At 37.3% G+C, this 27,132-nt stretch overlaps 1 protein-coding gene across 1 annotated transcript in view; it reads left to right on the top strand.

The window, feature by feature from the left end:
• ABCB11 (ATP-binding cassette, sub-family B (MDR/TAP), member 11) overlaps positions 1-27,132 on the top strand; it is a 110,037-nt gene that overhangs the window by 15,305 nt on the left and 67,600 nt on the right. Inside the window, exons 3-8 of the mRNA XM_011960599.1 lie at positions 20-41; positions 2,477-2,528; positions 3,321-3,559; positions 22,107-22,194; positions 23,335-23,468; positions 24,926-25,097. Coding sequence (XP_011815989.1) covers positions 20-41; positions 2,477-2,528; positions 3,321-3,559; positions 22,107-22,194; positions 23,335-23,468; positions 24,926-25,097 — 707 coding nt within the window. The remainder of the gene's footprint in view (positions 1-19; positions 42-2,476; positions 2,529-3,320; positions 3,560-22,106; positions 22,195-23,334; positions 23,469-24,925; positions 25,098-27,132) is intronic.

Raw genomic sequence — 27,132 nt, 5'->3', positions numbered from 1 at the left:
CTGATTTTTTTTCCAACAGATAATAATGATAAGAAATCAAGGTAAGTGACTGATTTCAACTATGCAGCATCTTTTCTAGAATAACTCCATAATATTCATATCAACGGCACAAAGCAGAGAATATTTTCATGCACATTGCACTTCATATAAAATAATATATATAATCCATTCTTTTTCTCTTTAAAACATTACTATAATTTGATTTTTAAAACCTTTTGGAAAATCCCTTCTGGATTAAGTCCAAATCTCCCCCATGTATTCAGGAATGGCACAGAACTCCTGACCTAAGAGGGAAGAGGAAAAGTTGAACAACAAGTATAATTTCATGGGTATGGGGAGGTCCCTAAACCCCAAATTCTTGCCAGAGGCAAAGAGTAGAAACCTAAAGTGTTATTATTGCATATTTCTCTTTAGCTAAAGATTTTGAATTCTCATATAGAACAAATATAAGCTAATCATAGTCTGGTATGAAGGCAGGATTAGATGAGGTCTAATTTAGAAGACAGAAGTGAGACATCAGGTAAGTTCCTGAAGTGGAGGTGGTGGAAAGGGAAGGGTTAAAGGTATTTTAGAAATTTTAAGTAATTCACAGCAGAGGGAGGGAGTGGGAGTGGTAAGATTAGCTTTGGGCTGATAGTGGTCAGGTCAGCCTGGGCATCTGAGCGCCACACGTTTCTTATTGGGTGGGAAATTTTAAAAATGGGTGTGGATGTAGATGAATGGCAAGGAGAGGATGAGTAGGAAGTTGAATGAGTTGTTTTGTTTTTAGAGGAGGTGAGCGTGGAATGAGAAGAACACAGCAAAAGTTTGCCAGAGCTGCTGAGAGGAATGGGAGCGATCTGTAGAGGAATGAAGTGTGCATTGCATGTTGAGCTGGAGAGCACACATTCACTCCATTAATTCATTCATTTTGCAAATATTAGTTGAGTGTCTATTTGGTATCAGACACTATTGTAGGTGCTGAGGGTATAGAAGGTACAGAAAAGAACAAAATAGGCAAAAGTGTCTGCCCTTGAGGAGTTTACATTTTAGTGAGGGAGATATAATAAACACTGTAAATAAATCAAATGTATAGCATGGTAGCTAGTGATAATCTATCACTTTCTTTCTGAGAAGGAAAAATAAACATGGAAATGGAGCTATGAAATGGTATGTGGGGGGTGGGGTTGAAATTTTAAAGACTTTGGCCAGGGACGACTCTGTTGAGTACGTGACTTTTGAAGGAAGGTCTAGCAGGGGTAGTGGAGCTGTCCCTGTGGTTACCTAAAGAAAATGCATCTGGGGAGAGGGACTAGCAGGTGCCCGCACCCTGAGATGGGAACAGCTGGGCATGAACAAAGGTCAGCAAGAGGCCAGGAGAGTGGGGTGTTGAGAACTAGTATATAGTTGGAAGAGGTGAGGTCAGAGAGCTAAGGGTCAGACCGTCGGGAGTCTCAGAAAAAATTTGAGATTCTTTTCTGGGCCAGAAGGGAAGCTTAGGGCAGCTGAGTACTCGACTCTGCCTGTGTTGGTATCCATTCACAAGGTGGTAAGGTTGTGTTCAGCAGGCCCAGCAGCCTGGCTTAAGGAGAAGAGGGTAAACAGCTGGATGGATGCAGGATGAAGTTTACAAGGATGATGTAGAGAAAATAATTGACGATGATGGTGAGAATATGGTTCAAATGCCTGGCAGAGGGACCTTGGCTGCATGGGGAAGGAAGCAAAATCTTAATGGGGTTTAGCAATGGAAGGAAATGAAGGATTTAAGGGACTGCACGGCTCAAGTGAGGTTGATGAATAGGTGTGGAAGGAGGAAAGAAGTGAGAAAATGAAATACATGGGCAGTCACAGAGTGCCAAGGAGTTAAACATGTCAGACAGTAGTTCCTGGTGACAGCAAGGTCCAGGGTGTATTCATGGACTGGGTGACTCAGGTTAAGTCAAGATCCCCGAAGTTGAAGAGGTCAAATACAGGTTAAACATGGCCTTATGGGAAATGAAATGAATGAGAAATATTAAGGAAATATGATTCTATGAAAAGTATGGGCATGTTCTTGAATTTTTCATCATATCAACATTAAGGTAGTTGTAAACTTTTTAAGTGTGAGGAAGCTTTAAAATTAGCTAATCCAATGACTTCAGCTTCCCCATGAGGAAATGCAGTCACAAATAGATTGAGGGTCATGACTGAGGGCAAAGGGTTATTTGTTGGTATAACTGGGAGTATAGAGGACTTTTTACTTTCTCTCCATACCTCTCAGGTGTTCCTCTCTGTGAATTGCTAGTGAACCTGAGATTGAGCTATATACTGAAATCTCTAGAAGAGGTAAATCTAGAAGTATAAAGCTTGTGTTTAAGATATCAGGCTTGGCCAGAATTTCCCAGCCAGTGAGGATTTTCTTTCTTACTAAAGAATAACTCATAAAATCACTACCTAGGGATAATTTCCCATTGTATTGGAAAGGATGGTCTTTAAATCCCTGTACTTTTCTCCTCAGGTTACAAGATGAGAAGAAAGGTGATGGCGTTCGAGTTGGCTTCTTTCAATTGGTAATAAAACTGTGTTGATTTATGGCAGTGACTGTGCAACTATAAATTGTTTAGATCATGAAGGGAGTGTTAAATCTTTAGTCATATTGGTAGGTTTTTAACTTCAGTGATCACTTTTTCAGTCATAGGCTTTGTCTATGTGATAACATGTTGAATAACTATTAGAAATATGTTGCTCATAAAACATACAAATCCTGTCCAATAGATCAGAAAAATGTCTTGGAAAATTATCACTCAGCCCATGGTTATCATATTTGTAAGGAAAGTCATCGCAACAATCACATTATATATATTTATTCTTATGACAAATCTTTAGAAATTTCATAGTATAGGTATTTACCCCAAATTTGCTCAGGATGGAGGCATTTCCAGGCATAAACTGGCACTCTTCATTGTCACTATCAGTTGCACAAAACAATTTATACTGTTGCTGAATGCCCCACACAGTTTATCTACTTGTCAATGGCATCACTGATAGTGATTATTTTCCCCTTGAGTTGTAGATGAGTAGCTAAAAACTAAAGTCAGCTCCTGAAATAAACAGAATGAATTCAGAGACCAGGAAATTTATAACATGATCTAACAATGTAAGAGTCTAATGTTTTAGATAATTGATGTACCATGCCATTTATTTCAATATAATTAGTACGAACCTGCTGCTCAATTAAGATGATTCCCATGAAATTCGGTGTTGAGTTCTATTCATCAGAATCTAGTAACTACAATTAAATAGTCCTCCTACCTTTCCCGCTTTTCACCCATAGATGATCTCTGAACCCTTTGTTTTTCAAGTTTCGGTTTTCTTCATCAACTGACATTTGGCTGATGTTTGTGGGAAGTTTGTGTGCGTTTCTCCATGGAATAGCCCAGCCAGGCGTGCTGCTCATTTTTGGCACAATGACAGATGTTTTTATTGACTATGACATTGAGTTACAAGAACTCCAGATTCCAGGAAAAGCATGTGTGAATAACACCATCGTATGGACTAACAGCTCCCTCAACCAGACCATGACAAATGGAACACGTTGTGGGTAGGTTGTTTTTTCTTTATTTTTCACTTTTTTTGCTCATATCTTAAATTGTAATTCAAGATATATAGAGGGGATTTTACTGACTGAACTGGTGTGGCATCTAACACAAAGAGAATAGAAACATGAGTGTACCCATATTTCCAGAAATTACACTGCCTCAAGTTTCCTTCTATCTTACTATGTTTTAAAATCTTAACAGAAACAGGATTGAAAGTCACTAGTCAAATACATCGGCAAATTGTAACCACTTCATTGAGTATAGGCTTGAGCTTGACAACACCAATACTTAACGCCACTAGGGAGGTGACCCATGAATTTTACTTGAGTATCATCTCCAAGAGTTCTTTTTTTACTGCCCCACTAACTCCACTTTGCCCCTTAGCTTCGTGGCTGTGGCTGGTGATCCACTTGATCCTAACCCTTCCATCTGTAATGGGAATTTCATGAACATGCTGCATTACTTGGAGTAGGGGATACTAGTCTCAACCAGTAGTTGAGTTTGTTTTCTTTTCTTTTTTTTTTTAGATGAAGTCTCCTTTTTCACCCAGGCTGGAGTACAGTAGTGTGATCTTGGCTCACTGCAGCCTCCGCCTCCTGGGTTCAAGCGATTCTCATGACTCAGCCTCCTGAGTAGCTGGTATTACAGGCGCCTGCCACTACGCCCAGCTAAGTTTTGTATTTTTAGTAGAGACGGAGTTTCACCATTTTGGCCAGGCTGATCTCAATCTCTTCAGGTGATCTGCCTGCCTCGGCTTCCCAAAGTGCTGGGATTACAGGCATGAAAAAACTGGTGCAGTGCCGTGATCAGAGGCAACCATGCAGAAGTTGCCAGAACTCACACAGACACAGTCACTATGCTACTGTTCTCTTTGTGATAAGCCTGACAGGCCACATTGTAATCAGTGAATCCGTCATATACTCAGGACTGACTCATTGTCATAGCATGGACTTTGCAGTGTGCCTCATGCTGCCTCAAGTTCAGAACAAGCTTATTTGCACGTATGAACCCACATATTCAGGTTCAAGAATCAAGGGTGGGGCACATCTTGGCTAGAAAGACACTAGGAATGGCTCCCTCAAAGGAATTTATAGTTTTCACCTTAATTTTTGAAATTTTCTATAGGCTTGATTCCAGACTATGAATGAGTCCTTCAAAATCATTGACACTCTTCCATAATATTATCTCTCTTAGAGTCTTTCATTCATTTACTCATTCAACCAAAATTTTTTTAAACATCGACTGTATACCAGGAACTCATGAAAGCATCAAGGACACAGTTGTCTTAAGAGTATGATCCCGGCCAGGCATGATGGCTCATGCCTGTAATTGTGACACTTTGGGAGGGTAAGACGGGAGGATTGTTTGAGCCCAGAAGTTCGAGACAAGCCTGGGCAACATAGTGAGACCCTGTCTCTACCAAAAAAAGTTTTTAAAAATAGCTCGGCTTTGTGGTATGCACCTGTCATCCCAGCTACTTGAGAGGCTGAGATGGGAAGATCACTTGGGCCTGGGTGTTTGTGGCTGCAGTTGCCTGTGATCGCGTGGGTGACAGAATGAGACCCCATCTCAGAAAAACCAGGAGTCATGATCCCTATCTTTGTGAAGCTTAAGCCTAGTAAGCCATCATTCAGTTAATGATCATTTAAAAAATATGTAGTGACAGACTTGGAGGTACCTGATAGAAAACACAGGATAATATACAATGTGAATTATTCTTTATAAGCAACAAGTCTACTCATTCTATATAAGTTCCCTAATGTCTAAATATGTATGTTTCTTTTCTAAAATTGGAAGTTTCTTTTCATTTGAAAAACTCAGAGCAATTTGTATAAAAGAGAGACTGAGTTCAACAAAAGTCTTTGAAATCCTTCATTTATGTTGGAGGACAGAAGTGAACTGCTTTTTACAGAGGGGTTTGACTGCAAAACATAAAATTAATCATTCTCCCCTTTGAGAAAATAATGCATTCTGACCTATGTGTGATGTAAATTGACCCAAACTTATGAAGATAAGTTTTTGAGGAAAAAGTCCTCAAGTATATCTTATTATGCCTTAAAATTTGGAAATAAATGTTGGAGGGATCAAAATTTGAGGCATATACATGATACTAGGTGCTTATGAATATTTGTCTAATGAATTAAAGAATGAATCTACTTTCAACATTTGCATCATGGCCATCTATTAAAAAGGAATTCTCTAGTGGCCATTCATTACTCACTGTCTTCATTGTTACTGGATCACACACCGGAAGGCCAGCAAAGAATACAAACTGAAGCTTTCCAAAGTCCATTGGCTTTGGCTGAATTCACATGATACCAAATGTAAATGGACATTTGTCCTTTTCTTTTTTTATTTTTTATTTTTTATTTTATTTTATTTTATTTTTTGAGACGGAGTCTCGCTGTGTCGCCCAGGCTGGAGTGCAGTGGCGTGCTCACTGCAAGCTCCACCTCCCGGATTCACGCCATTCTCCCGCCTCAGCCTCCGAGTAGCTGGGACTACAGGCGCCCGCCACCTCGCCCGGCTAGTTTTTTGTATTTTTAGTAGAGACGGGGTTTCACCGTGTTAACCAGGATGGTCTCGATCTCCTGACCTCGTGATCCACCCGCCTCGGCCTCCCAAAGTGCTGGGATTACAGGCTTCCTTTTCTTTTTTAAAAAAAATTCATACAGATAGCTGAAATTGTATGGACTATACCTTTCTAGGCATTTCTTTACTAGGAACTCCTTGATGAGTTAAATACTTTCATTGTGAGTTATTATGATCATTGACATGAATACTATTTGTCTTACTTCTGAATAACATGTTTGTTTAGCTGTTATGTGGTAAGATCACTGTGAATATGGACTTGGGTGGGGCAGAGGAGAAGAGAGAGGACATTTTCCTACCTGTAGGTAGTTTATATACCTCCAAAGTCACCCAGACTATTTGCAAGTTTCTTCCGTGGAAAACGTGTATTATTAAAGGTACTGTTTCTCCTTTTATTATAATAGATATATTAGTCTTGGAATATACAAGACAACCCAATAATTTTAGCAACAAAAGCATGTATGTGTAGTGACAGGAGCTGGTTTTACTCTTTTATTATATTGGTTTCCACATGTCAATTGTAATCTGTTGGATGGAATTTTTAAGTTAAAGCCTTCCAGATGGTTGTCAGTGAATTACACTGATAAGGATTACAGAGTGTCAGGTCTCTTGATTAACTTATCAGAATTTCTGGTCAGAACAGTTAAATAATAAGATTAAAAAAATGAAAGCAGATGAAGGAATAGGAAGTTAAAATACCACAATTGCAATTTCGTTTTATTTTCGTTTATCCAATTAAAGTATAAACACTCAAATGGAAGCAACAAAGTCTCATGTAACTTAATTGTGGAAGAGACATACCATAATTTCTGCCATATTCTATGGGTCACAGAAACCAACCCTGGTATAGTTTGGGAGGAGTCTAAACAAGTGTGAATGCTGAGAGATGAGAATTTTAGGGGCCCTTTGGAGGCTGATTACTACTGTGGGCATTGGGGAGCTCAAGTTTTCACTTCCTCTCATATGGATAAATCAATGCAGAAATCTAGGCCTGTCCTTTCACTTGGATTTCAGTCTATATTCTTAGCAATGTATATTCAGTTTGTATAAGCAAGCACTATTTTCAAGCTAGACAGTTTACGCTATATAATTTTATAACAGCTTTATTGAGATACAATTCACATACCATAAAATTCACCCACTTAAAGTGTACAATTAGATGTTTTTTAGTATATTTATATTTACAGAGTTGTGCATTCACTGCCGCAGTCAATTTCAGAACATTTTTATTACCAAAAAAAGAAACCCCTTGCCCCTTGGCCATCACTTTCTAGTACCTCATCCTCCTCCCTATTCCTAGGCAACCACTAATCTGCTTTCTGACTATAGATTTACCTATTCTGGACAGTCATATTAATAATATCATATAATATGTGATCCTTTGAGATTGGCTTCTTTAACTTAAGCATATTTTTTTTGCAGTTCATGCACTTGTAGCATGAATCAGTATTTCCTTTTATTGCTAAATAATATTTAATTATATGGTTATAATACATGTTATGTATCTGTTTATCAGTTGATGGACATTTGAATTGTTCCCACTTTTGAGCTATTACAAATAATTCTGCTATGAACATTTGTATGCGCATTTTTGTGTGAACATGTTTTCATTTCTCTTGGGTACGTGCCTAAGAGTGGAATTGTTGTATCACATGGTAACCCTATGTTTAACTATTCTAGGAACTGCCAGACTATTTTACACAGTGACTGCACCATTTACATTTCTGCTAACAGTGTATGAGAGTTCTAATTTCTCTACATCCTTACCAGCACTTGTTATTTAGTATCCATGATATCTCTCATAGACAGAATAATGACCCCCAAAGATATCCAGGTCCTTATCCCTAGAACCTGTGAATGTTACCTTTTATGGGAAAAGAGTCTATGCAGATGTGATTCAGTAAAGGATATCGAGATGGGGGAGACTATCCTGGATTATCCAGGTGGGCCCTAAATGTAGTCATGTGTGTTCTTAAAAGGGACAGTTGCTAAGAAGAAGGCAGAGGGGGATTTGCCTGTAGAGAGAAGAGTAGAGGCAATGTGACTACAGGAAAAAAGAATGGAATGACATTGCCGCAGCCAAGGAGTGCCAGCAGCTATCAAGAGCTGGAAGAAGCAAGGAGAAATTTCTCCCTTAGAGCCTTAGGAGGGAACACAGCCCTGTCAGCACCTTGATTTCCACCCAGCAAAGCTGGTTTTGGGCATGTGAGGGGATCCATTTCTCTTGCTTTAATTGTGATAATTGTTACAGCAGTCATAGGAAACCAATACAGTAGCCATCCTAGGGAGCACAAAGTGGAATCTCTTTGTGGTTTTGATTTGCATTTCTCTGAGGACTAGTGATGTTGGCTTCTTTTTAGGTGCTTGTTGGCCATTTGCACATCTTCTTTGGAAAAATATCTATTCAGATCTTTTATTTGGAAATAAATAATATAACAAAATATGTATTCAGCCCTTTTTAAAACTGGGATATATGTCTATTGATTATTGAGTTGTAGGAATTCTTTATATATTCTAGTTATAAGTTCCTTATCAGAGATATAATTTGCAAACAATTTTTCTCATTCTTTGGGTTGTCTTTCTAACTTCTTGATAATTATCTTTGAAACACTAAGGTGTTTAATTTTGGTGATGTCTAGTTTGTTCTTTTGTTGCTTCTGAATTGGTGTCATATCTAAGAAACCATTGCCAAATCCAAGGTCTTGATAATTATCTTTGAACCACTAAAGTGTTTAATTATGGTGATATCTAGTTTATTCTTTTGTTGCTTCTGAATTGGTGTCATATCTAAGAAACCATTGCCAAAGCCAAGGTCATGAACGTTACACTTGTTTTCTTTTAATGGCTCTGACCATGCGAAGCGCCAGTTTCCCCTTCATCTTCCACCATAAGTGTAAGTTTCCTAAGGCCTTCCCAGAAACTGAGCAGATGCTCTAATGCTTCCTGTACAGCCTGCAGAATTGTGACCCAATTAAACCTCTTTTCTTTATAAGTTACCCAGTCTCAGGTATTTCTTTATAGCAGCGTGAGAATAAACTCATACACTCTTATGGTTAGTCTATGATCTACTTTGAGTAAATTAGGGTGAATTAGGGGTCCAAATTGATTCCTATCTGCATGAATAGCCAGTTGTTCCAGCACCATTTGTTGGAAAAACTATTTTTTCCCCTATTGAATAATCTCAGAATCCTTATCAGAACCAATTTACTGTAATTAAGAGGGTTTATTTGTGAACTCTCAATGCTATTCCATTGACCTACACGTCTATATGCCAGTAACACACTGTTTTGATTACTGTAGCTTTATAGTAAGTTTTGAAATCAAGAAGTGTGAGTATGCTACTAGGGATTCTCTATTCTGGGTCTCTTGGATTTTCATATAAATTGTTTCACTTCTGCAAAGAAGTCAGCTAGAATGCTAGGAATTACATTGAATCTGTAGATCAATTTAAGGAATATTGCCATCTTAACAATATTAAGTCTTCTGATTCATGATCCATTTATTTGAGTCTGTTTTAATTTATTTCAACAAGGTTTTATAGTTTTCAGAATATTTTGCAATTTTTTGTTAAACTGATTGCTAGGCATTTTATTATTTTTGATGTTATCATAAATGGAATTTTTTTCTTAATTTTATTTTCAGTTTGCCCATTGCTACTATAGCAAAATACAATTTTTTTTTTGTATATTGATCTTTTATCCTAAACCTAGCTGAACTACTTATGAATTCAATAGGTTTTAGGGGGCTCTTTAGGATTTTTTATACAAGACCATATCATCTGCAAATAGAAATAACTATACATTTTCCTTTCCAATCTAGCTGCCTTTTTAATTTTATTTTATTGCCTAGTTGTTTTGGCCCAAACCTCCAGTACAATGTTGAGTAGAAGTGGTGAGAGAACACATCCTTGTCTTATTCCTATCTTAGGGGGAAAACGTTTAGTCTTTCACCGTTAAGTATGACATTAGCTATGACTTTTTCATAAGCATCCTTTATTATGTTGAGGAAGTTCCCTTCTAATCCTAGTTTGTAGAATATTCTAACCATTAAGTCATGAATTTAGTCATGTGCTTCATCTACGTCTATTAAGATGATCATGCAGTTTTGCCCATTATAATACTGATACGGTATATTACATCAATGTATTTTCATATGTTGAATTACCTTTGCACTCCTTGAATAAATCCCACCAGGTAATAATGAGTAATCATTTTACTGTGCCGCAGGATTCAACTTGTTTGTATTTAGTGAAGATTTTTGTGTCTATATTAATAAAAGATATAATATATAAGAGTTTTCTTTTCTTATAATGTCTTTGTCTGCTTTTGGTATCTGATAATTCTGGCCTGATAGTTTGGCAGTATTCCCTTCCATTCTATTTTTTGAAGAGTTTGTGAAGAATTGATATCAGTTCTTTAAATGTTTTGTAGAATTCTTCAGTGAAGTCGTCTCATCTTAGACTTTTTGTTATTGAAAGTTTTTCATTGCTGATTCAATCTCTTTAGTTGTTATAGGTCCACTCAGATTTTCTATTTCTTTAAAAAATTTTTTTAATTTGACAAATAAAAATTGTATATATTTATGGTGTGCAGCATGATATTTTGAAATATGTATACATTGTGGAATGGCTAAATTGAGCTAATTAACATATTCACTACCTCACACACTTATCTTTTTTTGTTGTAAGGACACTAAAAATCTACTCTTGAGTTCAGGCTTCCTGGGATGCCAAAAAAACTGTGAGTCGGCTTGCTTTCTCAATGGGGAGGCTTGTGGTCTGGGGCAAATTTTCAGCCCTGGTCATGGGTTGCCTGGAAATAGATTCAGTGCTATTGTTGGGGGCACAGTGGGCGTGAGACTAGCCTCTAGTACTGTGGGCTGAATGGGAGCAGGGTAAGACCTGTGACTGCCAGCTTTCCCCCACTTCCCTGGTGACCTGTATGACTTAGCAGAGGCAGCCATAATCCTCCTGGGAACATAACTCCACTGAACTGGGAACCACACCCCCATCCCCCACAGCAGCTGCAGCAAGCCCCGCCCAAGGAGAGGCTGAGCTCAGACACGCCTATACCTGCCCCTACCTGATGGTCTTTCTCTACCTGCCCTGGTAGCCAAAGACAAAGGCCCAATTCTCTTGGGAACTCTGTGGCCCTGCCCACTGCTTGGGAAACCTGAATACTTAACCAGGTGTCCTGAGGGCAAGTTTGCATTCTCCCTATAGGACTATAGCTGATGCACTCTTGAAAGTGCCACCTCCTAGCTAGAGGCCAACAAACACAAAACCAACGCACTAAACAAAAACACAACAGAGGACCCTCACGGAGCCCACTTCACTCCCCTGCTGCCTCCACCAGGAGCAGGTGCTGGTATCCACAGCTCCAAGAACTGAAGACAGATCACATCACAGGACTCTTTGCAGACACTCGCCAGTACCAGCCCAGAGCCTGGTAACTCTGCTGGGTGACTAGACCCAGAAGAGCAGAAACAATCGCTACAGTTTGGCTCACTGGAAGCCCCATTCATAGGGGAAGGGGGAGAACACCACATCAAGGGAGCACGCCATGAGACAAAGGAATCTGAACAGAGCCTATGAATCCCAGATCTTCCCTCTGACATAGTTTACCCAAATGAGAAAAAACCAGAAAAGCAATTTTGGTAATATGACAAAACAGGGTTCTGTAACACCCCCAAAAGATCATACCAGCTCACCAGCAATGGATCTAAATGAAGACAAAATCTCTGAATTGCCAGAAAAAGAATTTAGAAGGTTGATTATTAAGCTAATCAAGGAGGCATCAGAGAAAAGTTAAGTCCAGCTGAAGGAAATAAAAAACATGATATGAAAGGAAAATTTCATATGAAATTTGAAATTTTCAAATTTCAAATTTGAAAGAATATGAAAGGAGAATTCTTCAGTTAAATAGATAGCATAAATAAAAAACAACCACAACTTCTGGAAGTCAAGGATACACTTAGAGAAATGCAAAATGTACTGGAAAGTCTCAGCAATAGAATCGAATAAACAGAAGAAAGAACTTCAGAGTTTGAAGACACAGGTTTCAAATTATCTCAATCCATCAAAGACAAAGAAAAAAGAATTTAAACAATGAACAAAGCTTTCAAGAAGTTTGGGACTGTGTTAAATGACCAAACCTAAGAATAATTGGTGTTGTCGAGGAAGAAGAGAAATCTAAAAGTTTGGAAAATGTATCTGAAGGAATAATCGAGGAAAACTTCCCTGGCCTTGCTGGAGGAAGATCTCTTGTCTAGAGATGTAGACATCCAAATATAAGAAGCTCAAAGAACACCTGGGAAATTCACTGCAAAAGATCATCGCCTAGGCACGTAGTCATCAGAGTATCTAAAGTCAAGATGAAGGAAAGAATCTTAAGAGCTATGAGGCAAAAGCACCAGGTAACCTAGAAAGGAAAACCTATCAGAATAACAACAGATTTCTCTGCAGAAACCCTACAAGCTAGAAGGGACTAGGGTCCTATTTTTAGCCTCATTAAACAAAATAGTTATCAGCCAAGAATTTTGTATCCAGTGAAACTTAACTTTATAAATGAAGGAAAGATATAGTCTTCCAGACAAACAAATGCGGAGGGAATTTGCCACTACCAAGCAAATCAGGGAAATGCAAATCAAAACCACAATGTGTTATCATCTCACTCCTGTAACAACGGCTACAATCAAAAAATCAAAAAAGAATAGATGTTGGCATGGATGTGGTGAAAAAGGATCACTTTTACACCATTGGTGGGAATGTGAACTAGTACAACCAAATGCCCATCAATCAACGAGTGGATAAGGAAAATATTTTATATGTATATACACACACACACACACACATATACACATATATATATATATATACACACACACATATATATGTATATGTAAATATACACACACACCATGGAATACTACTCAGCCATAAAAAGGAATGCAATAATGGCATTCACAGAAGCCCAGATGGAATTGGAGACTATTATTCTTTCTTTTTTTTTTTTTTGAGACAGAGTCTTGCTCTGTTGCCCAGGCTGGAGCTCAGTGGCATGATTTCGGCTCACTGCAAGCTCTGCCTCCCGGGTTCACACCATCCTCCTGCCTCAGCCTCCCAAGTAGCTGGGACTACAGGCACATGCCACCACACCCAGCTAATTTTTTTGTATTTTTAGTAGAGACAGGGTTTCACCATGTTAGCCAGGATGGTCTCGATCTCCTGACCTTGTGATCCACCCGCCTCAGCCTCCCAAAGTGCTGGAATTACCGGTGTGAGCCACCGTGCCTGGCCGAGACTATTATTCTAAGTGAAGTAACTTAGAAATGGAAAACTAAACAGTGTATGTTTTCACTTATATGCAGGAGCTAAGCTGTGAGGACACAAAGGCATGAGAATGATACACTGGACTTTGGGGACTTGGAGGAAAGGGTGGGTGGACAGGAATAAAAGACTACACGTTGGGGGCAGTGTACACTGCTTGGATGATGGGTGCATCATTCTAAAATCTCAGAAATCATCATCAAAGAACTTATTCATGTAACCCAACACCACCTGTTCCCAAAAAACCTATTGAAATAAAAATTAAAAATTTTTAAAAAGAATAAAAAATACATTATAAAACAAAAAAAGAAATAAAAATCTACTCTTTCAGTAATTTTCAAGCATACAAAACATTGTTACTAACTATAGTCAGCCCAGTACATTTCTTGAACTTATTCCTCCTAATTGAAATTTTGTATTTTTTAACCATCTCCCCAATCTCCCCACCTCTAGCCCTTGGTGACTACCGTTTTACTCGCTGCTTCTATGAATTCAAATTTTTCACATGTCACATTTAAGTGAGATGACATTGTATTTGTCTTTCTGTGACTGGCTTACTTCACTTAACATGATATACTCGAGGTGCATCTGTGCTGTTGCAAAAGACAGGATTTTTTTAAAAGGCTGAATAATATTCCATTGTCTATATGTACCACATTTTCTTCATTCATTTGTTGATGGACACATAGGTGGCTATTGTGAATAATGCTGCAGTGTGCATGGGAGTGTAGATATCTTTTTGATATATTGGTTTCATTTTCCTTGGATGTATACCCAGTATAGGATTGCTAGGTTATATAGCAGTTCTATTTCTAACTTTTTGAGGAACCTACATACAGTTTTGCATAATGGCTGTACTAATTTACATTCCCACCAACAGTGTACAAGGGTTCCCTTTTTTCCACATTCTTGCCAGCACTTGATATTGTCCTTCTTTTTTGATAATAGCCATTCTAATAGGTGTGAGGAGATATCTCATGGTTTTGATTTGCATTTCCCTGATAATCAGTGGTGTTTAGCATCTTTTAAAATACCTGTTGGCCATTTGTATGTCTTCTTTTGAGAAATTCCTATTTAGGTCTTTTGCCCATTTTTTTCCTATTTCTTTTTTTTAGTTGGTTTCAGTAGTTTGTACTTTTTAGAAATTTGTCCATTTCGTCTCAGTTATCTAATAGATGGGCATACGAATGTCCAAAGTATTTGTTTATTTTTTTATTACTGTAAGGTCAATAGCGATGTTTCTTTTCATTTCTGATTTTAGTTATTTGAGTCTGCTCTCTTTTTGGTCAGTCTAGCTAAAGATTTGTTGTTTTTGTTTATCTTTTTGAAGAACCAGATTTGGTCCTTTTTATTTTCTCTATTGTTTTTCTATTGTTCTGTATTTTCTCTATTGTTTTTCTAATCTCTACTTCATTTATTTCCACTCTAATCTTTACTATTTCTTTCCTTCTGCTTATTTTAGTCTTAGTTTGTCCTTTTATCTCCAGTGTCTTAAAGTGAGATGTTGAGTTATTGATTTAAGATTTTCTTTAACACAGACCATTAAAACTACAAATTTCCTTCTAAGAATTGCTTTAGCTGCATCCCGTAAGTATTTTAATGTTGCATTTTCATTTTCATTGATCTCAAAGTATTTTCTAGTTTCTCTTGTGATTTTTTTGACCCGTTGGTTATTTCTGAGTGTATTATTTTGGTTCCATGTGTCTGTGAAATTCCCAAGTATTTTCATTATTAATTTCAAGTTTCACTCCATCATAGCCAGAGAATATATTTTATATGATTTTAATTCTTTTAAACTTATTGAAGTTTATTTTATGACCTAGCATGTGTCAGCCTTGGAAAATGTTTCATATGCACTTGAGAGGAATGTGTATTCTGCTGTTACTGGATGGAGTATTCCAAAGATCTCTGTTGGGTCTAGTTGGTTTATACTGATTTCAAGTCTTCTATTCCTCTTGATATTCTGCCTATTTGTTCTCTCCAATATTGAAAGTGTGTAATTGAAATTTCTGACTATTATTGCTGAAATATCTGTGTCTTCCTTCAAATCTGTCAGACTTTGCTTCATGTGTTTTCGGGGTTCTTTTTCTGGTACAAATATCTTCATAAATGTTATCTTTCATGATGGATTGACCCTTTTATCTTTATAAAATGATTTTTATCTCTAGTAACAAGTTTTTAAAGTCTATTTTGTCTGATATTAGTATAGCCACTCTTGGTTTCTTATGGTTACTTTTTGAAATGATTTTTTTTCTATCTTTTTGTTTCAACCTGTTTGTATCTTTGGATCTAAAATGTGTCTCCTGTAGACAGCACATAGTTGGATCTTGTTTTTTTATGCAATCTGACAATCTCTGTCTTTTGATTGTATTGTTTAATCCATTACATATAAAATGAACATAACATCCTGAAAAGTGGAGGATAAAAGGTCAACTGGCTAGAACCTCGGGAACCAAGTAATAACATGTTGATTAGTTCCTTGGGTATCTTATGCCTAATGTGTACTAGATTGAGTGTTGGAAAAGCTGGCAAACTGGAAACCCCAATGAGTGCAGACCAAAAAGACCCAACAAAATCCTGCTTTTTCTAGATAGTGGGTCAGAAAGAGAAAGCCTAATAGAAAACTTTTAAGCAGTAATTGCTGTACTCCAGCCAAACACCACAGAAGAAAATGGTGACCTCACTCTCACCCATGTCAGCAAATGTTGAGTTGGGAGTATAGACTTTTCCACACTTGCTAGGTGGTAATGAGACCCTCTTGTGCCACCCCCTCACCCACCCCCACGGTGTCCATGGAGAATATGTGGGAGGCCTGAATCATCCCCACTATAATAAGGCACCTCTCCTCTTACCTGCTGGATTGGGGTGACAGAGTCAAAACATTACCACTACCCTCATGGAAGGGGAAATCAAGACATTTTCAGATGACATAAATGAAGAGAATTTGTTGCCAGCTGACTTACCCCAAAAAAATGGCTAAGAGAATTCTTTAAGTAGAAAGGAAAAAATAAAAGAAGTCCTAGACATCAGGAAGGAAGTGCGTAGTAACAAAACTATGAATACATGCAATAGACCTTCCTTCTCTTGAGCTTTCTAAATTATGTTTTATGGTAGAAACTCTAACACTGATATGATCCTATTATGACACTCTCTGATGTGTGTTTAATTTGGAAATAGTTAAGACACTTACATTATTAACAAAGGAGAGTAGAATTATGTAATGGGAGGTAATCTTTATATATTTCACTTGAATTAGTAAAATGACAACATTAGTAGACTGTGAAAAGTGATGTATCTATAATGTATTTCCTAGAGCAACCACTAAAATAGCTTTACAAAGAAAGACACTTAAAAACACTATAGATAAATCAAAACTGAATTCTAAGAAAATGCTCAAGCAGCCCATTGGAAGGTAAGAGAAAACAAACACAGAAATAACAGAGAGAACAAATAGAAAACAAGAAATAAAATGACATATTTACGCCCTAATATATCCAAACATAAGGAAGATTTTTTGTAGATATAGAAAAGATTACCCTAAAATGTTTATGAAAATGTAAAAAAAACTGGAATAGTTAAAACAAACTTGAAAAAGAATAATAAAGTAGGAAGAATCAATCTACCCAATTTCAAGACATATTATATAGCTAATGCAGTCAAGGCTGTGTGGCATTGACAGAGGTTAGATATATAGATCAATGGAACACAATGGAGAACTCAGAAATAGACCCACAAAAATATGTCCAATTGATTTTTGACAAAAGTGGAAAAACAGTTCAGTGGGGGAAAGACAAGCTTTTAATCAAATGTTTGTGGAGCAATTGGACATCCATAGGCAAAAAAAAAAATGAAATTACACAAAAGTTATCTCAAACGAATCATGGGCTTATATGTAACAAATAAAACTAAACTTTTAGAAAAATATGGAAGAGACTATTTTCTTGTTCTAGGGTTGGACAGAGCATATACATTACACCAAAAGCACAATTCATAAAGGGAAAATGTGATAAATTGGACTTCAATAAAATTAAAAACTTTGTAAAAGATCCTGTTAAGAGAAAGAAAAAACAAGCTGCTGACTGGGAGAACATATTTGCAACTTATGTATCCAGAAAAGGACTAGGATCCAGAATATTTAAAGAATTCTCTTATACAACCAGCAGGCACATGAAAAAATGCTCATCATCACTGGTCATCAGAGAAATGCAAATCAAAACCACAATGAGATACCCTCTCACATCAGTTAGAATGGCAATCATTAAAAAGTCAGGAAACAACAGGTGCTGGAGAGGATGTGGAGAAGAAATAGGAACACTTTTACACTGTTGGTGGGATTGTAAACTAGTTCAACCATTGTGGAAGACAGTGTGGTGATTCCTCAAGGATTTAGAACTAGAAATACCATTTGACCCAGCCATCCCATTACTGGGTATATACCCAAAGGATTATAAATCATGCTGCTATAAAGACACATGCACACGTATGTTTATTGTGGCACTATTCACAATAGCAAAGACTCAGAACCAACCCATATGTCCATCAATGACAGACTGGATTAAGAAAATGTGGCACATATACACTATGGAATACTGTGCAGCCATAAAAAAGGATGAGTTCGTGTCCTTTGTAGGGACATAGATGCAGCTGGAAACCATCATTCTCAGGAAACTATCACAAGAACAGAAAACCAAACACCACGTGTTCTCACTCATAGGTGGGAATTGAACAATGAGATCATTTGGACACAGGAAGGGGAACATCACACACCGGGACCTGTTGTGGAGTGAGAGGACAGGGAGGGATAGCATTAGGAGAAATACCTAATGTAAATGTCGAGTTATGGGTGCAGCACATCAACATGGCACAAGTATACATATGTAACAAACCTGCACATTGTGCACATGTACCCTAGAACTTAAAGTATAATTTAAAAAAAAGAAAGTTTACAAATTTGTTTTGGGCCTTCCTAGTTGGCTTGGGACCTGTGGGGAAGCTTGCTCTAAGGCATTGTATGAACATTACTCATTGTTTTATGCATGCCATATAAAATAGAAAGAAAAAGTGCATCTTTTTCAAATTGTGAAAAAATAAAAGTTGTAGTAATTAAAAAATTTAAAAAGTTCTCAAAACTCGGTGTTAAAATAATAGCAAATTTCAGTTCAAAGATGGGAAAAATACACAAGTAAGGATATAAGACAGCAAATGAGCACATGAAATCTGTCAAACAGCATCAATAGAGAAATGCAAATTAAATCAAAATAAGCTGTTACTATAGGCTTATCGGAATGGCTAAAATTAAAAATAGTGATAACCCTAAATGTTGATGAGGATGTGGAAGCACTGGATCACTCATACAATCACTCATGCCATTCAAACCATGTCATAGCTATCCTGGAAAACAGTTTGGTAATTAAAAAACAATCTAAACACTCAACTACCATATGACCCAGCATTTCTACTCTTGGGGATTTATTCCAGAGAAATGAAAACTTATGCTCACATAAAAACCTATACACAAATGTTTATAGCTGCTTAATTTGTAATAGATAAAAATTGGAAACAGCCCAGATATCCTGCAAAGGATGAGTGGTTAAACAAACTGTGAGACATCTATATTATATGGAATCCTCCTTAATAAATGGGAATGAACTGTTAATGATGAAACTTGAAAGAATTATGCTGAGTGGAAAAAAGCCAACCCCAAAAGGTTCTACACTGTATGATTCCATTTATATAACATTCTTGAAATGACAAAATTACAGCAAAGGAGAACAGATAGGTTGTAGCTGGGGCTAAGGAGGATGTGGGGATTGGAGAGAAGCATGTGGAGGTATAAAAGGACAATATGAGGGAGGCTTGAGATGATGAGAATGTTCTGATCTTGATTGTATCAGTGTCAATATCTTGCATGTGATATTGTCCTACAGTTTTACAAGATATTTGCAATATATGGCTTTAGTAAATCTGTAAGCTTGATGTGTAAATTGAATGACAAAACAAGGTAAAACAAAAGAAAAGATAAAAAGTTTCCAAAACAAGGTAAAAAGAAAAAAAAAAAGCAAAATAAGTCCTCATATCATAATAATTTGTAAAACATCTCTTATCTTTTCCTCTAATTGTCCTCTATCTCCCCCTTCTTTGCTGTTCAACAAATGAGTCTTTGTTATTCAACAAATGGAGAATCTTAATTTGTTCAAGTAGATTCATTTTTGCTGTTAAAAAAAAATGCCAGTCTGTGGTCCAAATCACCTGCACACTTTATGGAATCCTTCCTGGGGTTTTATGATGACAAGTGTTCCCACCATTCAGACAATAAAGACCTTGGTGTGTAGTCAAGGGAGCAAAGCCAGGCCTGCTCTTTTCCTTCCTGTCAGTTTTTCTGATAGGTTTGTTCTGTTGTTCCAGAAATATTATCAAGTTCTCTAACGCCTTAATCACCTCTTCTTCCCAGAATAAAATAAAAGTGAGTTAACCACTCATTTCAGTGACAGGGCTGAAAAGAGTGATAAACGGCAACATCTTTATCTGCACCAACCAGCAGTGATAGAATTCTCCTGAATTTTGTACCAGAAAATCCCAGAGCTGGGCCAGTGCCCAACAACCTTAAGCCACATATGTTTGTAAACTGGCATTTTTAATGACAGTCACTTCATCACTTCTGCTTAAAGTGCTTGTAGAATAAAGACACCACGGGAAATTTAAGTAAAGTTATTTATTATTTATCATTTTAATTGCCACGTAACTATACATATTTATGGGATACAGTGTGATGTTTTGATGCATGTATACAATGTGTAATGATCAAATCAAATAATTACCATTTCCATCACCTAAGACATTTATCATGCCATTGTGGTGGGAACATTCAAAATCCTCTCTTCTAGCTCTCTTGAAATAGTCGATGTATTATTGTTAGCTACAGTCACCTACTATGCAATGTAGTACCAGAACTTATTTCTGAACAGTAACTTTGTACCTGTTGACCAACCTCTCCCCATCCGTCCCCCTCCACTGCTCTTCCCAGCCTCTGTTAACCACTATTCTCTAAGTAAAATGTTTGGACAAATACTTATAGTTTTCTGGTTTTAGACACCCCAAAACAAACTGAAAATGAAGAGAATTGACTCATGTATACATTAGAAAGCTTTTACTTAAAATAGTATAGTATACTCTCTATTCAGAGATATTTAGTTTTTATAGGAGCCTCTGATTGTGGATACTCGTAGATAAGCTTATGATTTTCTAGTTCTTGTTCATCTCAGCATTCTTCTTAGTCATCATGAAAGACTGGGAATGTGGTGAGCACAAGAGACCTTAGCTGCTTTTGAGGTTGTCAGAAGGGTTGACCACAACAGTTATTTCCCTTCCTAATTCGTATTTTGAAAGTCAAAGCAAAATCCAGAAACATTTATTGATTTCAGGAAGAGTGAACAAGCAGTGTAAGCCCAGCCCTTGACCTTGAGTAGCTTGCAATCTACTAGCAAGACAAGCATAAATGTACTCAATATAAATATAGTCAATAAAGATATTGACTAATAGTGCAGTTTATTCTGTATTAAATGAATTATATTGCAATGCTTGATCTAAGTTCAATAGAGAGAGAAAAAAATTCAAGCTCAAGCCACAAAATGAAGACCTGACAGAGAGCAAAAAGGATGTGGGATGAAGAACCCATGCTAAACAGGCTGCTTTCTGATTTTCTAAAGTAGACTCTATACCATGTAACTTGTCCTTGAGGATCATAACTGTCATCAACCAATATGTTAATTTTCTTATTATGGAATGCCTTCATTCCTAAAAGCAACTTCAGAATATTTTTCCTCCCCTCCCTGGCACTGCCAATCCCAAGCCCTGTGCAGCAACATGGTAGCGCTGCTGGGAAAAATGCCGAAGTATTTTTCTTTGCTACTTTTCTTCTTGCTCTTTCCCACAAGTGTCTTTGGCTTCAACCTTAGAAATTGTCCTGGTGAATGAAGCTTAGGCTGTAGTCAGCAAAAAGACAAGGCTAATAAAACACTTTTCTCTCCCATGGGAAGATAACACGCACATTTTTCAGTGTCACTCTGAGATAGAGAAGTTGAAAAGCTGGGCTTGCATTCCTAGAAGAGGTAACAGTAAGCCTCCTGATTTACAGCACACATCATTCTATCAGTTTCTTTTCAGACAGCCTGTCTGGCTTTTGAAAATCTTTCTTACCTATGATTGCTGTATCACGGCATGATGAGTATGTATGAAAGAGACTAAAGTGGACCAAGCCCTGGGCTGCCATTTAGGGCATCCTGGCTTCCAACCACTGCTAATTAATTGTTTCATGGTCCCAGCATCTCTGCTTATAAAAATTAAGGGGATATGCATATTTTCTGTGATTGGTACTATTTAGAAATTTGGTTGGATTTATTATAATTTTGCATAGATAAAATGTCTTACTTATGTTTAATAGAAATATACTATATATAGTGTATCTATTATATATATTATATATTTAAAATATATAATATATATTATTTTATATATTATATATATATAATATAATATATATATTAAAATATATATATATTTTATCGACAAATGTAATCTCTCTTAGCTTGATCCTACTTGCAAGTATGAACATTCTTTTCCCTCTTTTGAAGGTTGCTGGACATTGAGAGCGAAATGATCAAATTTGCCAGTTACTATGCTGGAATTGCTGTCGCAGTACTTATCACAGGATATATTCAAGTTAGTAACTCCTCCATATAATTTATAGATCAATATCTGACCTCAAAGACATTACAATGAGATGCAATGTGTTGCCACCCTTTAGGCTAATCAGAAGCCCTAAGAACTACAGTCTATTTCCAGAGGACATGCGAGAATGGGTAGGGATTCTTCTCTCAGGTGGACAACTTAGGAGGATGCAAGTGGTTGTCCAGAGAGATGAATAATAGACTCGTAGTTGTAATGTCCTGTCCTCCCTGCCTTTCCCTACTTCATTCTCTCTTCTATATCCAGAAATGGACATTTGCAGGTGTGTTTGTAGAGGGTAGTTGAGTATCTTGAAGAAAGTGGGGGAGGGGGAGATAGAGGAAAACAAAATTTACTTTCTTTTTCTCGCATTGCTAAAGTCTCACCAAACTGCATTCCAACCCAAATTCTGAAAAGCTGAATCTAGAGCATATTTTAGATTTAAGTGATGGAAGGGCTTGGAGGTACTTAACCCTTGTTAAGAAAGAAAAATATTTTATCTTTTGCTTTCTTTTGTAGAAAAATAATGAATTCCTTCCCATTCATTCAAGAATTCCAGGCAGTGGTGTTTGTAAAGAGAAATGAATCAATTTTTCCCATTTAGGCATTGGGAATTTTAATAACAGACTTTTTTAATAGTTTGGGAAAATCTATCAGCAGATTAGATTTATGCTAATGTCATAATTTTTGTCTTACATTTCTTGAAAATTATTGCCTGAAAACTATGCATGAATGCTTCTAGGCAGGTCTTTTGGGGGGAAATTCACTCAGAAATGGCATGAAAAAATTGTTATTTAAGAACAATAATGCCTTATTTTTGGTTCTGTGAGCCTTCTTTTACACATGAGGAAAGTGAAGCTCTGTAGGGTAAAATCCAGAAGACATGGACCTGCTTAAGGGTCAGAGCCGGATTCAAACCCAAATCTCAGGCTACCCTGCCCAAAGTTCTGTTTACCTCCACTTTTAGCAGGCAGATGACAGAGCTCACACCTTAGTTCCCAAGAAGAGGCATTTTCTGAATTACTTTCCCTCTTTTCTCAACTGTTGTATTGAAATTAGTTTCTTCTGAAAAAAAGAAGAAATTAACAAAATTTCAGACACTGCAATGCTAAACATTCCTTTGTCCATTTCCAGATATGCTTTTGGGTCATTGCCGCAGCTCGTCAGATACAGAAAATGAGAAAATTTTACTTTAGAAGAATAATGAGAATGGAAATAGGATGGTTTGACTGCAATTCAGTGGGGGAGCTGAATACAAGATTCTCTGAGTAAGTAGCTGGTAAAACAGTATGTTAGTGTGTGATTTTTGGATAATAAAACTCTTCTTTCTAAATTAAATAACAATTTAAAAGTATTTTCAGTTTTCCTGTTTCATCTCTTAAATTGGGCTTTCCTAGGTGGCATGACTTTTTCATAGGTAATACACTGTCAAATATGGACATTAAAAACTGAAAGCCAAGGTTACTGCAATTTGGTGTGTAGACCTTAATTAAAATATTAGAAATGAAGTATTATAGAAGACAGTTAAAAAGGTTATTTAGCTGTCCAGGTGTAACTCTATTTAAATCCAGTTTACACCTGGTTTAGGTCATTAACAGCCACCCAGGAATTCTAAATGAGAGGAATTAGAATTGGTTGAACCCTACTGAACTGAATTTTGAGGTCCCCTGAAAGACAGTCACTCTACAGTGTAGATAAAACATACTGAAAGTCACGACCCCTAGCTTCCAGCACTTACTCTGCTCCTTACTGTGACCTTGAACAGTTATCTAACCTCGCCGGAAACAATGGCCTAATATCTGGGTGATGTCTTAGGTGCTTTCTTGCTATTTAGTTCCAAGCTCTATTCACTCCATCTGTACAAGAGGTTAAGGAAATGTTCTCAGGAATATGAATTTAATATAATTATAGTCAATCAATATTCTGTAGCAATTACCTTGTACTTGTGCTCTTAAGGCACTTACAGCCTAGTAGGGGAAATAAGAAGTGCAAGCAAATAATCAGAACTAACACATATTGTTTATTATATGATAGGCGCTGTTCTATAGGCTTTACATACATTCATTACTTCAATCCTCATTACTACCCACTGGGGTAGGTTCTATTATTGTTCTCATTTTACAGACAAGAAAATTGAGCCACAAAAAGGTTAAGTAACTTGCCCAACAAGAGTTTGTATTCAAATTCTTAGTCTGGCTCCAGAATCTGCACTCTTCCCCACTACTCTATACTGCCTCTAAGCAGAATGCAATAATTCCACACACATACACATGCACAAACATTAATTACAGTGTTATGGGAACACGGGGAGAAAGGTGTAACTTCTTGGGGGATTATACAAGACTGATGAACGAGGAGGTACGTGACTAGAACCTTGAGGCTGAAAGGATTCAGCAGACATAAAGAAAGGCTTTTCAAGACAGAGCAAGGATATTAGCCATGTAAAAGAAAAAGACAAATAAGATGGTTGCCAAAAGCCTTTATCAACAATTAGTACCAGTTGTGAAACCTAGATTAAGGACAAAGTTGGTTGGCTATGAGGAAAGAGGCTTGATAACATCCCAAGGTGCAGCAAATTTTCCAAGATTTGAGAGGCTGTTAATGCTACCCAAGGGTGATGGGGATGGAGAGACGGGAATGTTTAAAAGGGAAAGACTGAGACTTTCGGCAAGACATTTGAATGATCAAATTCAGTTTTAGTGACCAAAATCTTTCTGGTTTCTAGTGATATTAATAAAATCAATGATGCCATAGCTGACCAAATGGCCCTTTTCATTCAGCGCATGACCTCGACCATCTGTGGGTTCCTGTTGGGATTTTTCAGGGGTTGGAAACTGACCTTGGTTATTATTTCTGTCAGCCCTCTCATTGGGATTGGAGCAGCCACCATTGGTCTGGTAAGAATGTCTTTTTGCATCTCTCCATGGGAAGACATTTGCCCTCATAAACAACCAAAAATGTGAAGCTTGAGTCCCTTTTCCTGAGTATAGTTAGCAACATAATTATCACTATTTTCATGTAGTTTGTTAGATTACTCCCCAATGTCAAATGACATTTCATCGAATAGGGATTAATGATGTTTTAATAAGGTAAATATTGTTTTATTAACAGCAAGTACATTTATTGAGCATTCACTGTTTCTCTAGGCACTATTAGGAGCTTAATAGTCATTATCTCTAATCCTTACAACAATCTTATAAAGTAAGCACTAGCATCATTTTAAATATAAGAAACTAGGCTCAGAGAGGTAAGGGGATTTGTCTGGGACTGCACCGCTGGCAGAGCAGGATTCCAGTCTAAGGGGCTCTGACTCCAAACCCCACTCACTCTCCAATATGCCTATTGTTCCCCATGTCCTGCCAAGCTCAGGCACTTCCCTGAAATGGCACAACAGACACAGAGCGTTAACAAGCACGTAAGAAGGATTTCTGCAATCATAACTGTGTTCTCCATTTCATCTTATCCATTTCATCTCATCTTTCAGATAACCTCTTCCAGAGAGAAGTGATTTGACCCATTCCAAGAGTTATCCCAGTCACTGTCTTGGTTCCCCAGGTATTGAGGCCTGGACAACATATAGGTATAGGAATTTTGGGTCACATCAGCTAAAAACACTCCCAAGGACTGAGAAATTATTATTAGAGCAGCCACATTAGACAGCACATTATGGGATCAGGCATACTAAAAATTTGCTATAAATGAGAATAGAATTTAACTGAAAAACTGCATATGTACTCACACATCATTGAGCAATAGGTACCAATTTCCTATTGCTCAATAGCAAAATATTCTCACAGTCCACTGACTAAATTACTCAAACATTTCCCAGATAATATAGAAAATGGTTTTAAGTGACAATAGCAAAGAGCTCACTCCATTTCACTAGGTCATCACTTGGCTCTACCACCAACAGGTTGTGTGACTCAGGAAAAAATCCATTTAACCCATGAAAACCTCAGTTTCTTTGTCTTTAAAATAGGGATAATACCTCCCAAAAACATTATGATGATTCAGGGAATAATCCACGATATGCATTTAAGCAGTGTCAGGCACAGAATCAATTGCTAGAGATGTATGTTTTTCAATCCACTATATCATTCAAGCTTTACAGCAGTCTTTCCTACTAACCACTTGCCAGCTATACTCCAGGGAACACTCAATTTCCACAGAAGAGCTTCAGGGGTTTTGCAAACATTTTGTTCATTTTTTTCCAAATAGACTAATCTCTTTCTTCAAACCTGTGATAAAGTAATATACACACTCACATGGATCATAGGCCACATTTCAACATGTTGGAGGTTAAAACATAGCTCAGTTCACTTGGTTTTAAACAGATCTAAGGCTTAGCTTCTCTAGTCATCTCAGTACCCATTTCCAGCTTCCCATAAACATGTCACTAATTTGGAATGTTGTAGGTCTGCACATGTCTTGTCTTGCTTTCAAGTCTGTGTATGCTTGTTCTTATACAACAAACTTCTACAAGCAACTATAAAGCAAACTATACAAGCAACTTCACTAGGCTCAAATGTAAACTTTAATGTTAATAAAAACAGCCTCAAGTCTTGGTAACACAGTGAGACCCCATATCTACAAAAAAAAAACTTTTTAAATAGCCAGGCATGGTGGCATGTGCCTATAGTCTCAGATACCCAGGAGGCTGAGGCCAGTGAAATGCTTGAGTCAAGGAGTTTGAGGCTGCAGTGAGCTAGAATCATGCTGCTGCACTCCAGCCTGGGCAACAGAACAAGAACCTGGCTCTTAAAAAAAAAAAAAAAAAAAATTAAAACAAACAAAATAGCTGGGCATGGTGGCTCATGCCTGTAGTCCTAGCTACTCGGGAGGCTGAGGCAGGAGGATTGCTTGAGTCAAGGAGTTTGAGGCTGCAGTGAGCTCTGATTGTGTCACTGCACTCCAGCCTGGGTGACAAAGTGA

This window comes from Colobus angolensis, unplaced genomic scaffold (assembly GCF_000951035.1).
Source record: "Colobus angolensis palliatus isolate OR3802 unplaced genomic scaffold, Cang.pa_1.0 Scaffold517, whole genome shotgun sequence".
Lineage (NCBI taxonomy): Eukaryota > Metazoa > Chordata > Mammalia > Primates > Cercopithecidae > Colobus > Colobus angolensis.
Note: the sequence above shows the minus strand (reverse complement) of the source record. Positions and strands in the feature narration are given on the sequence as shown.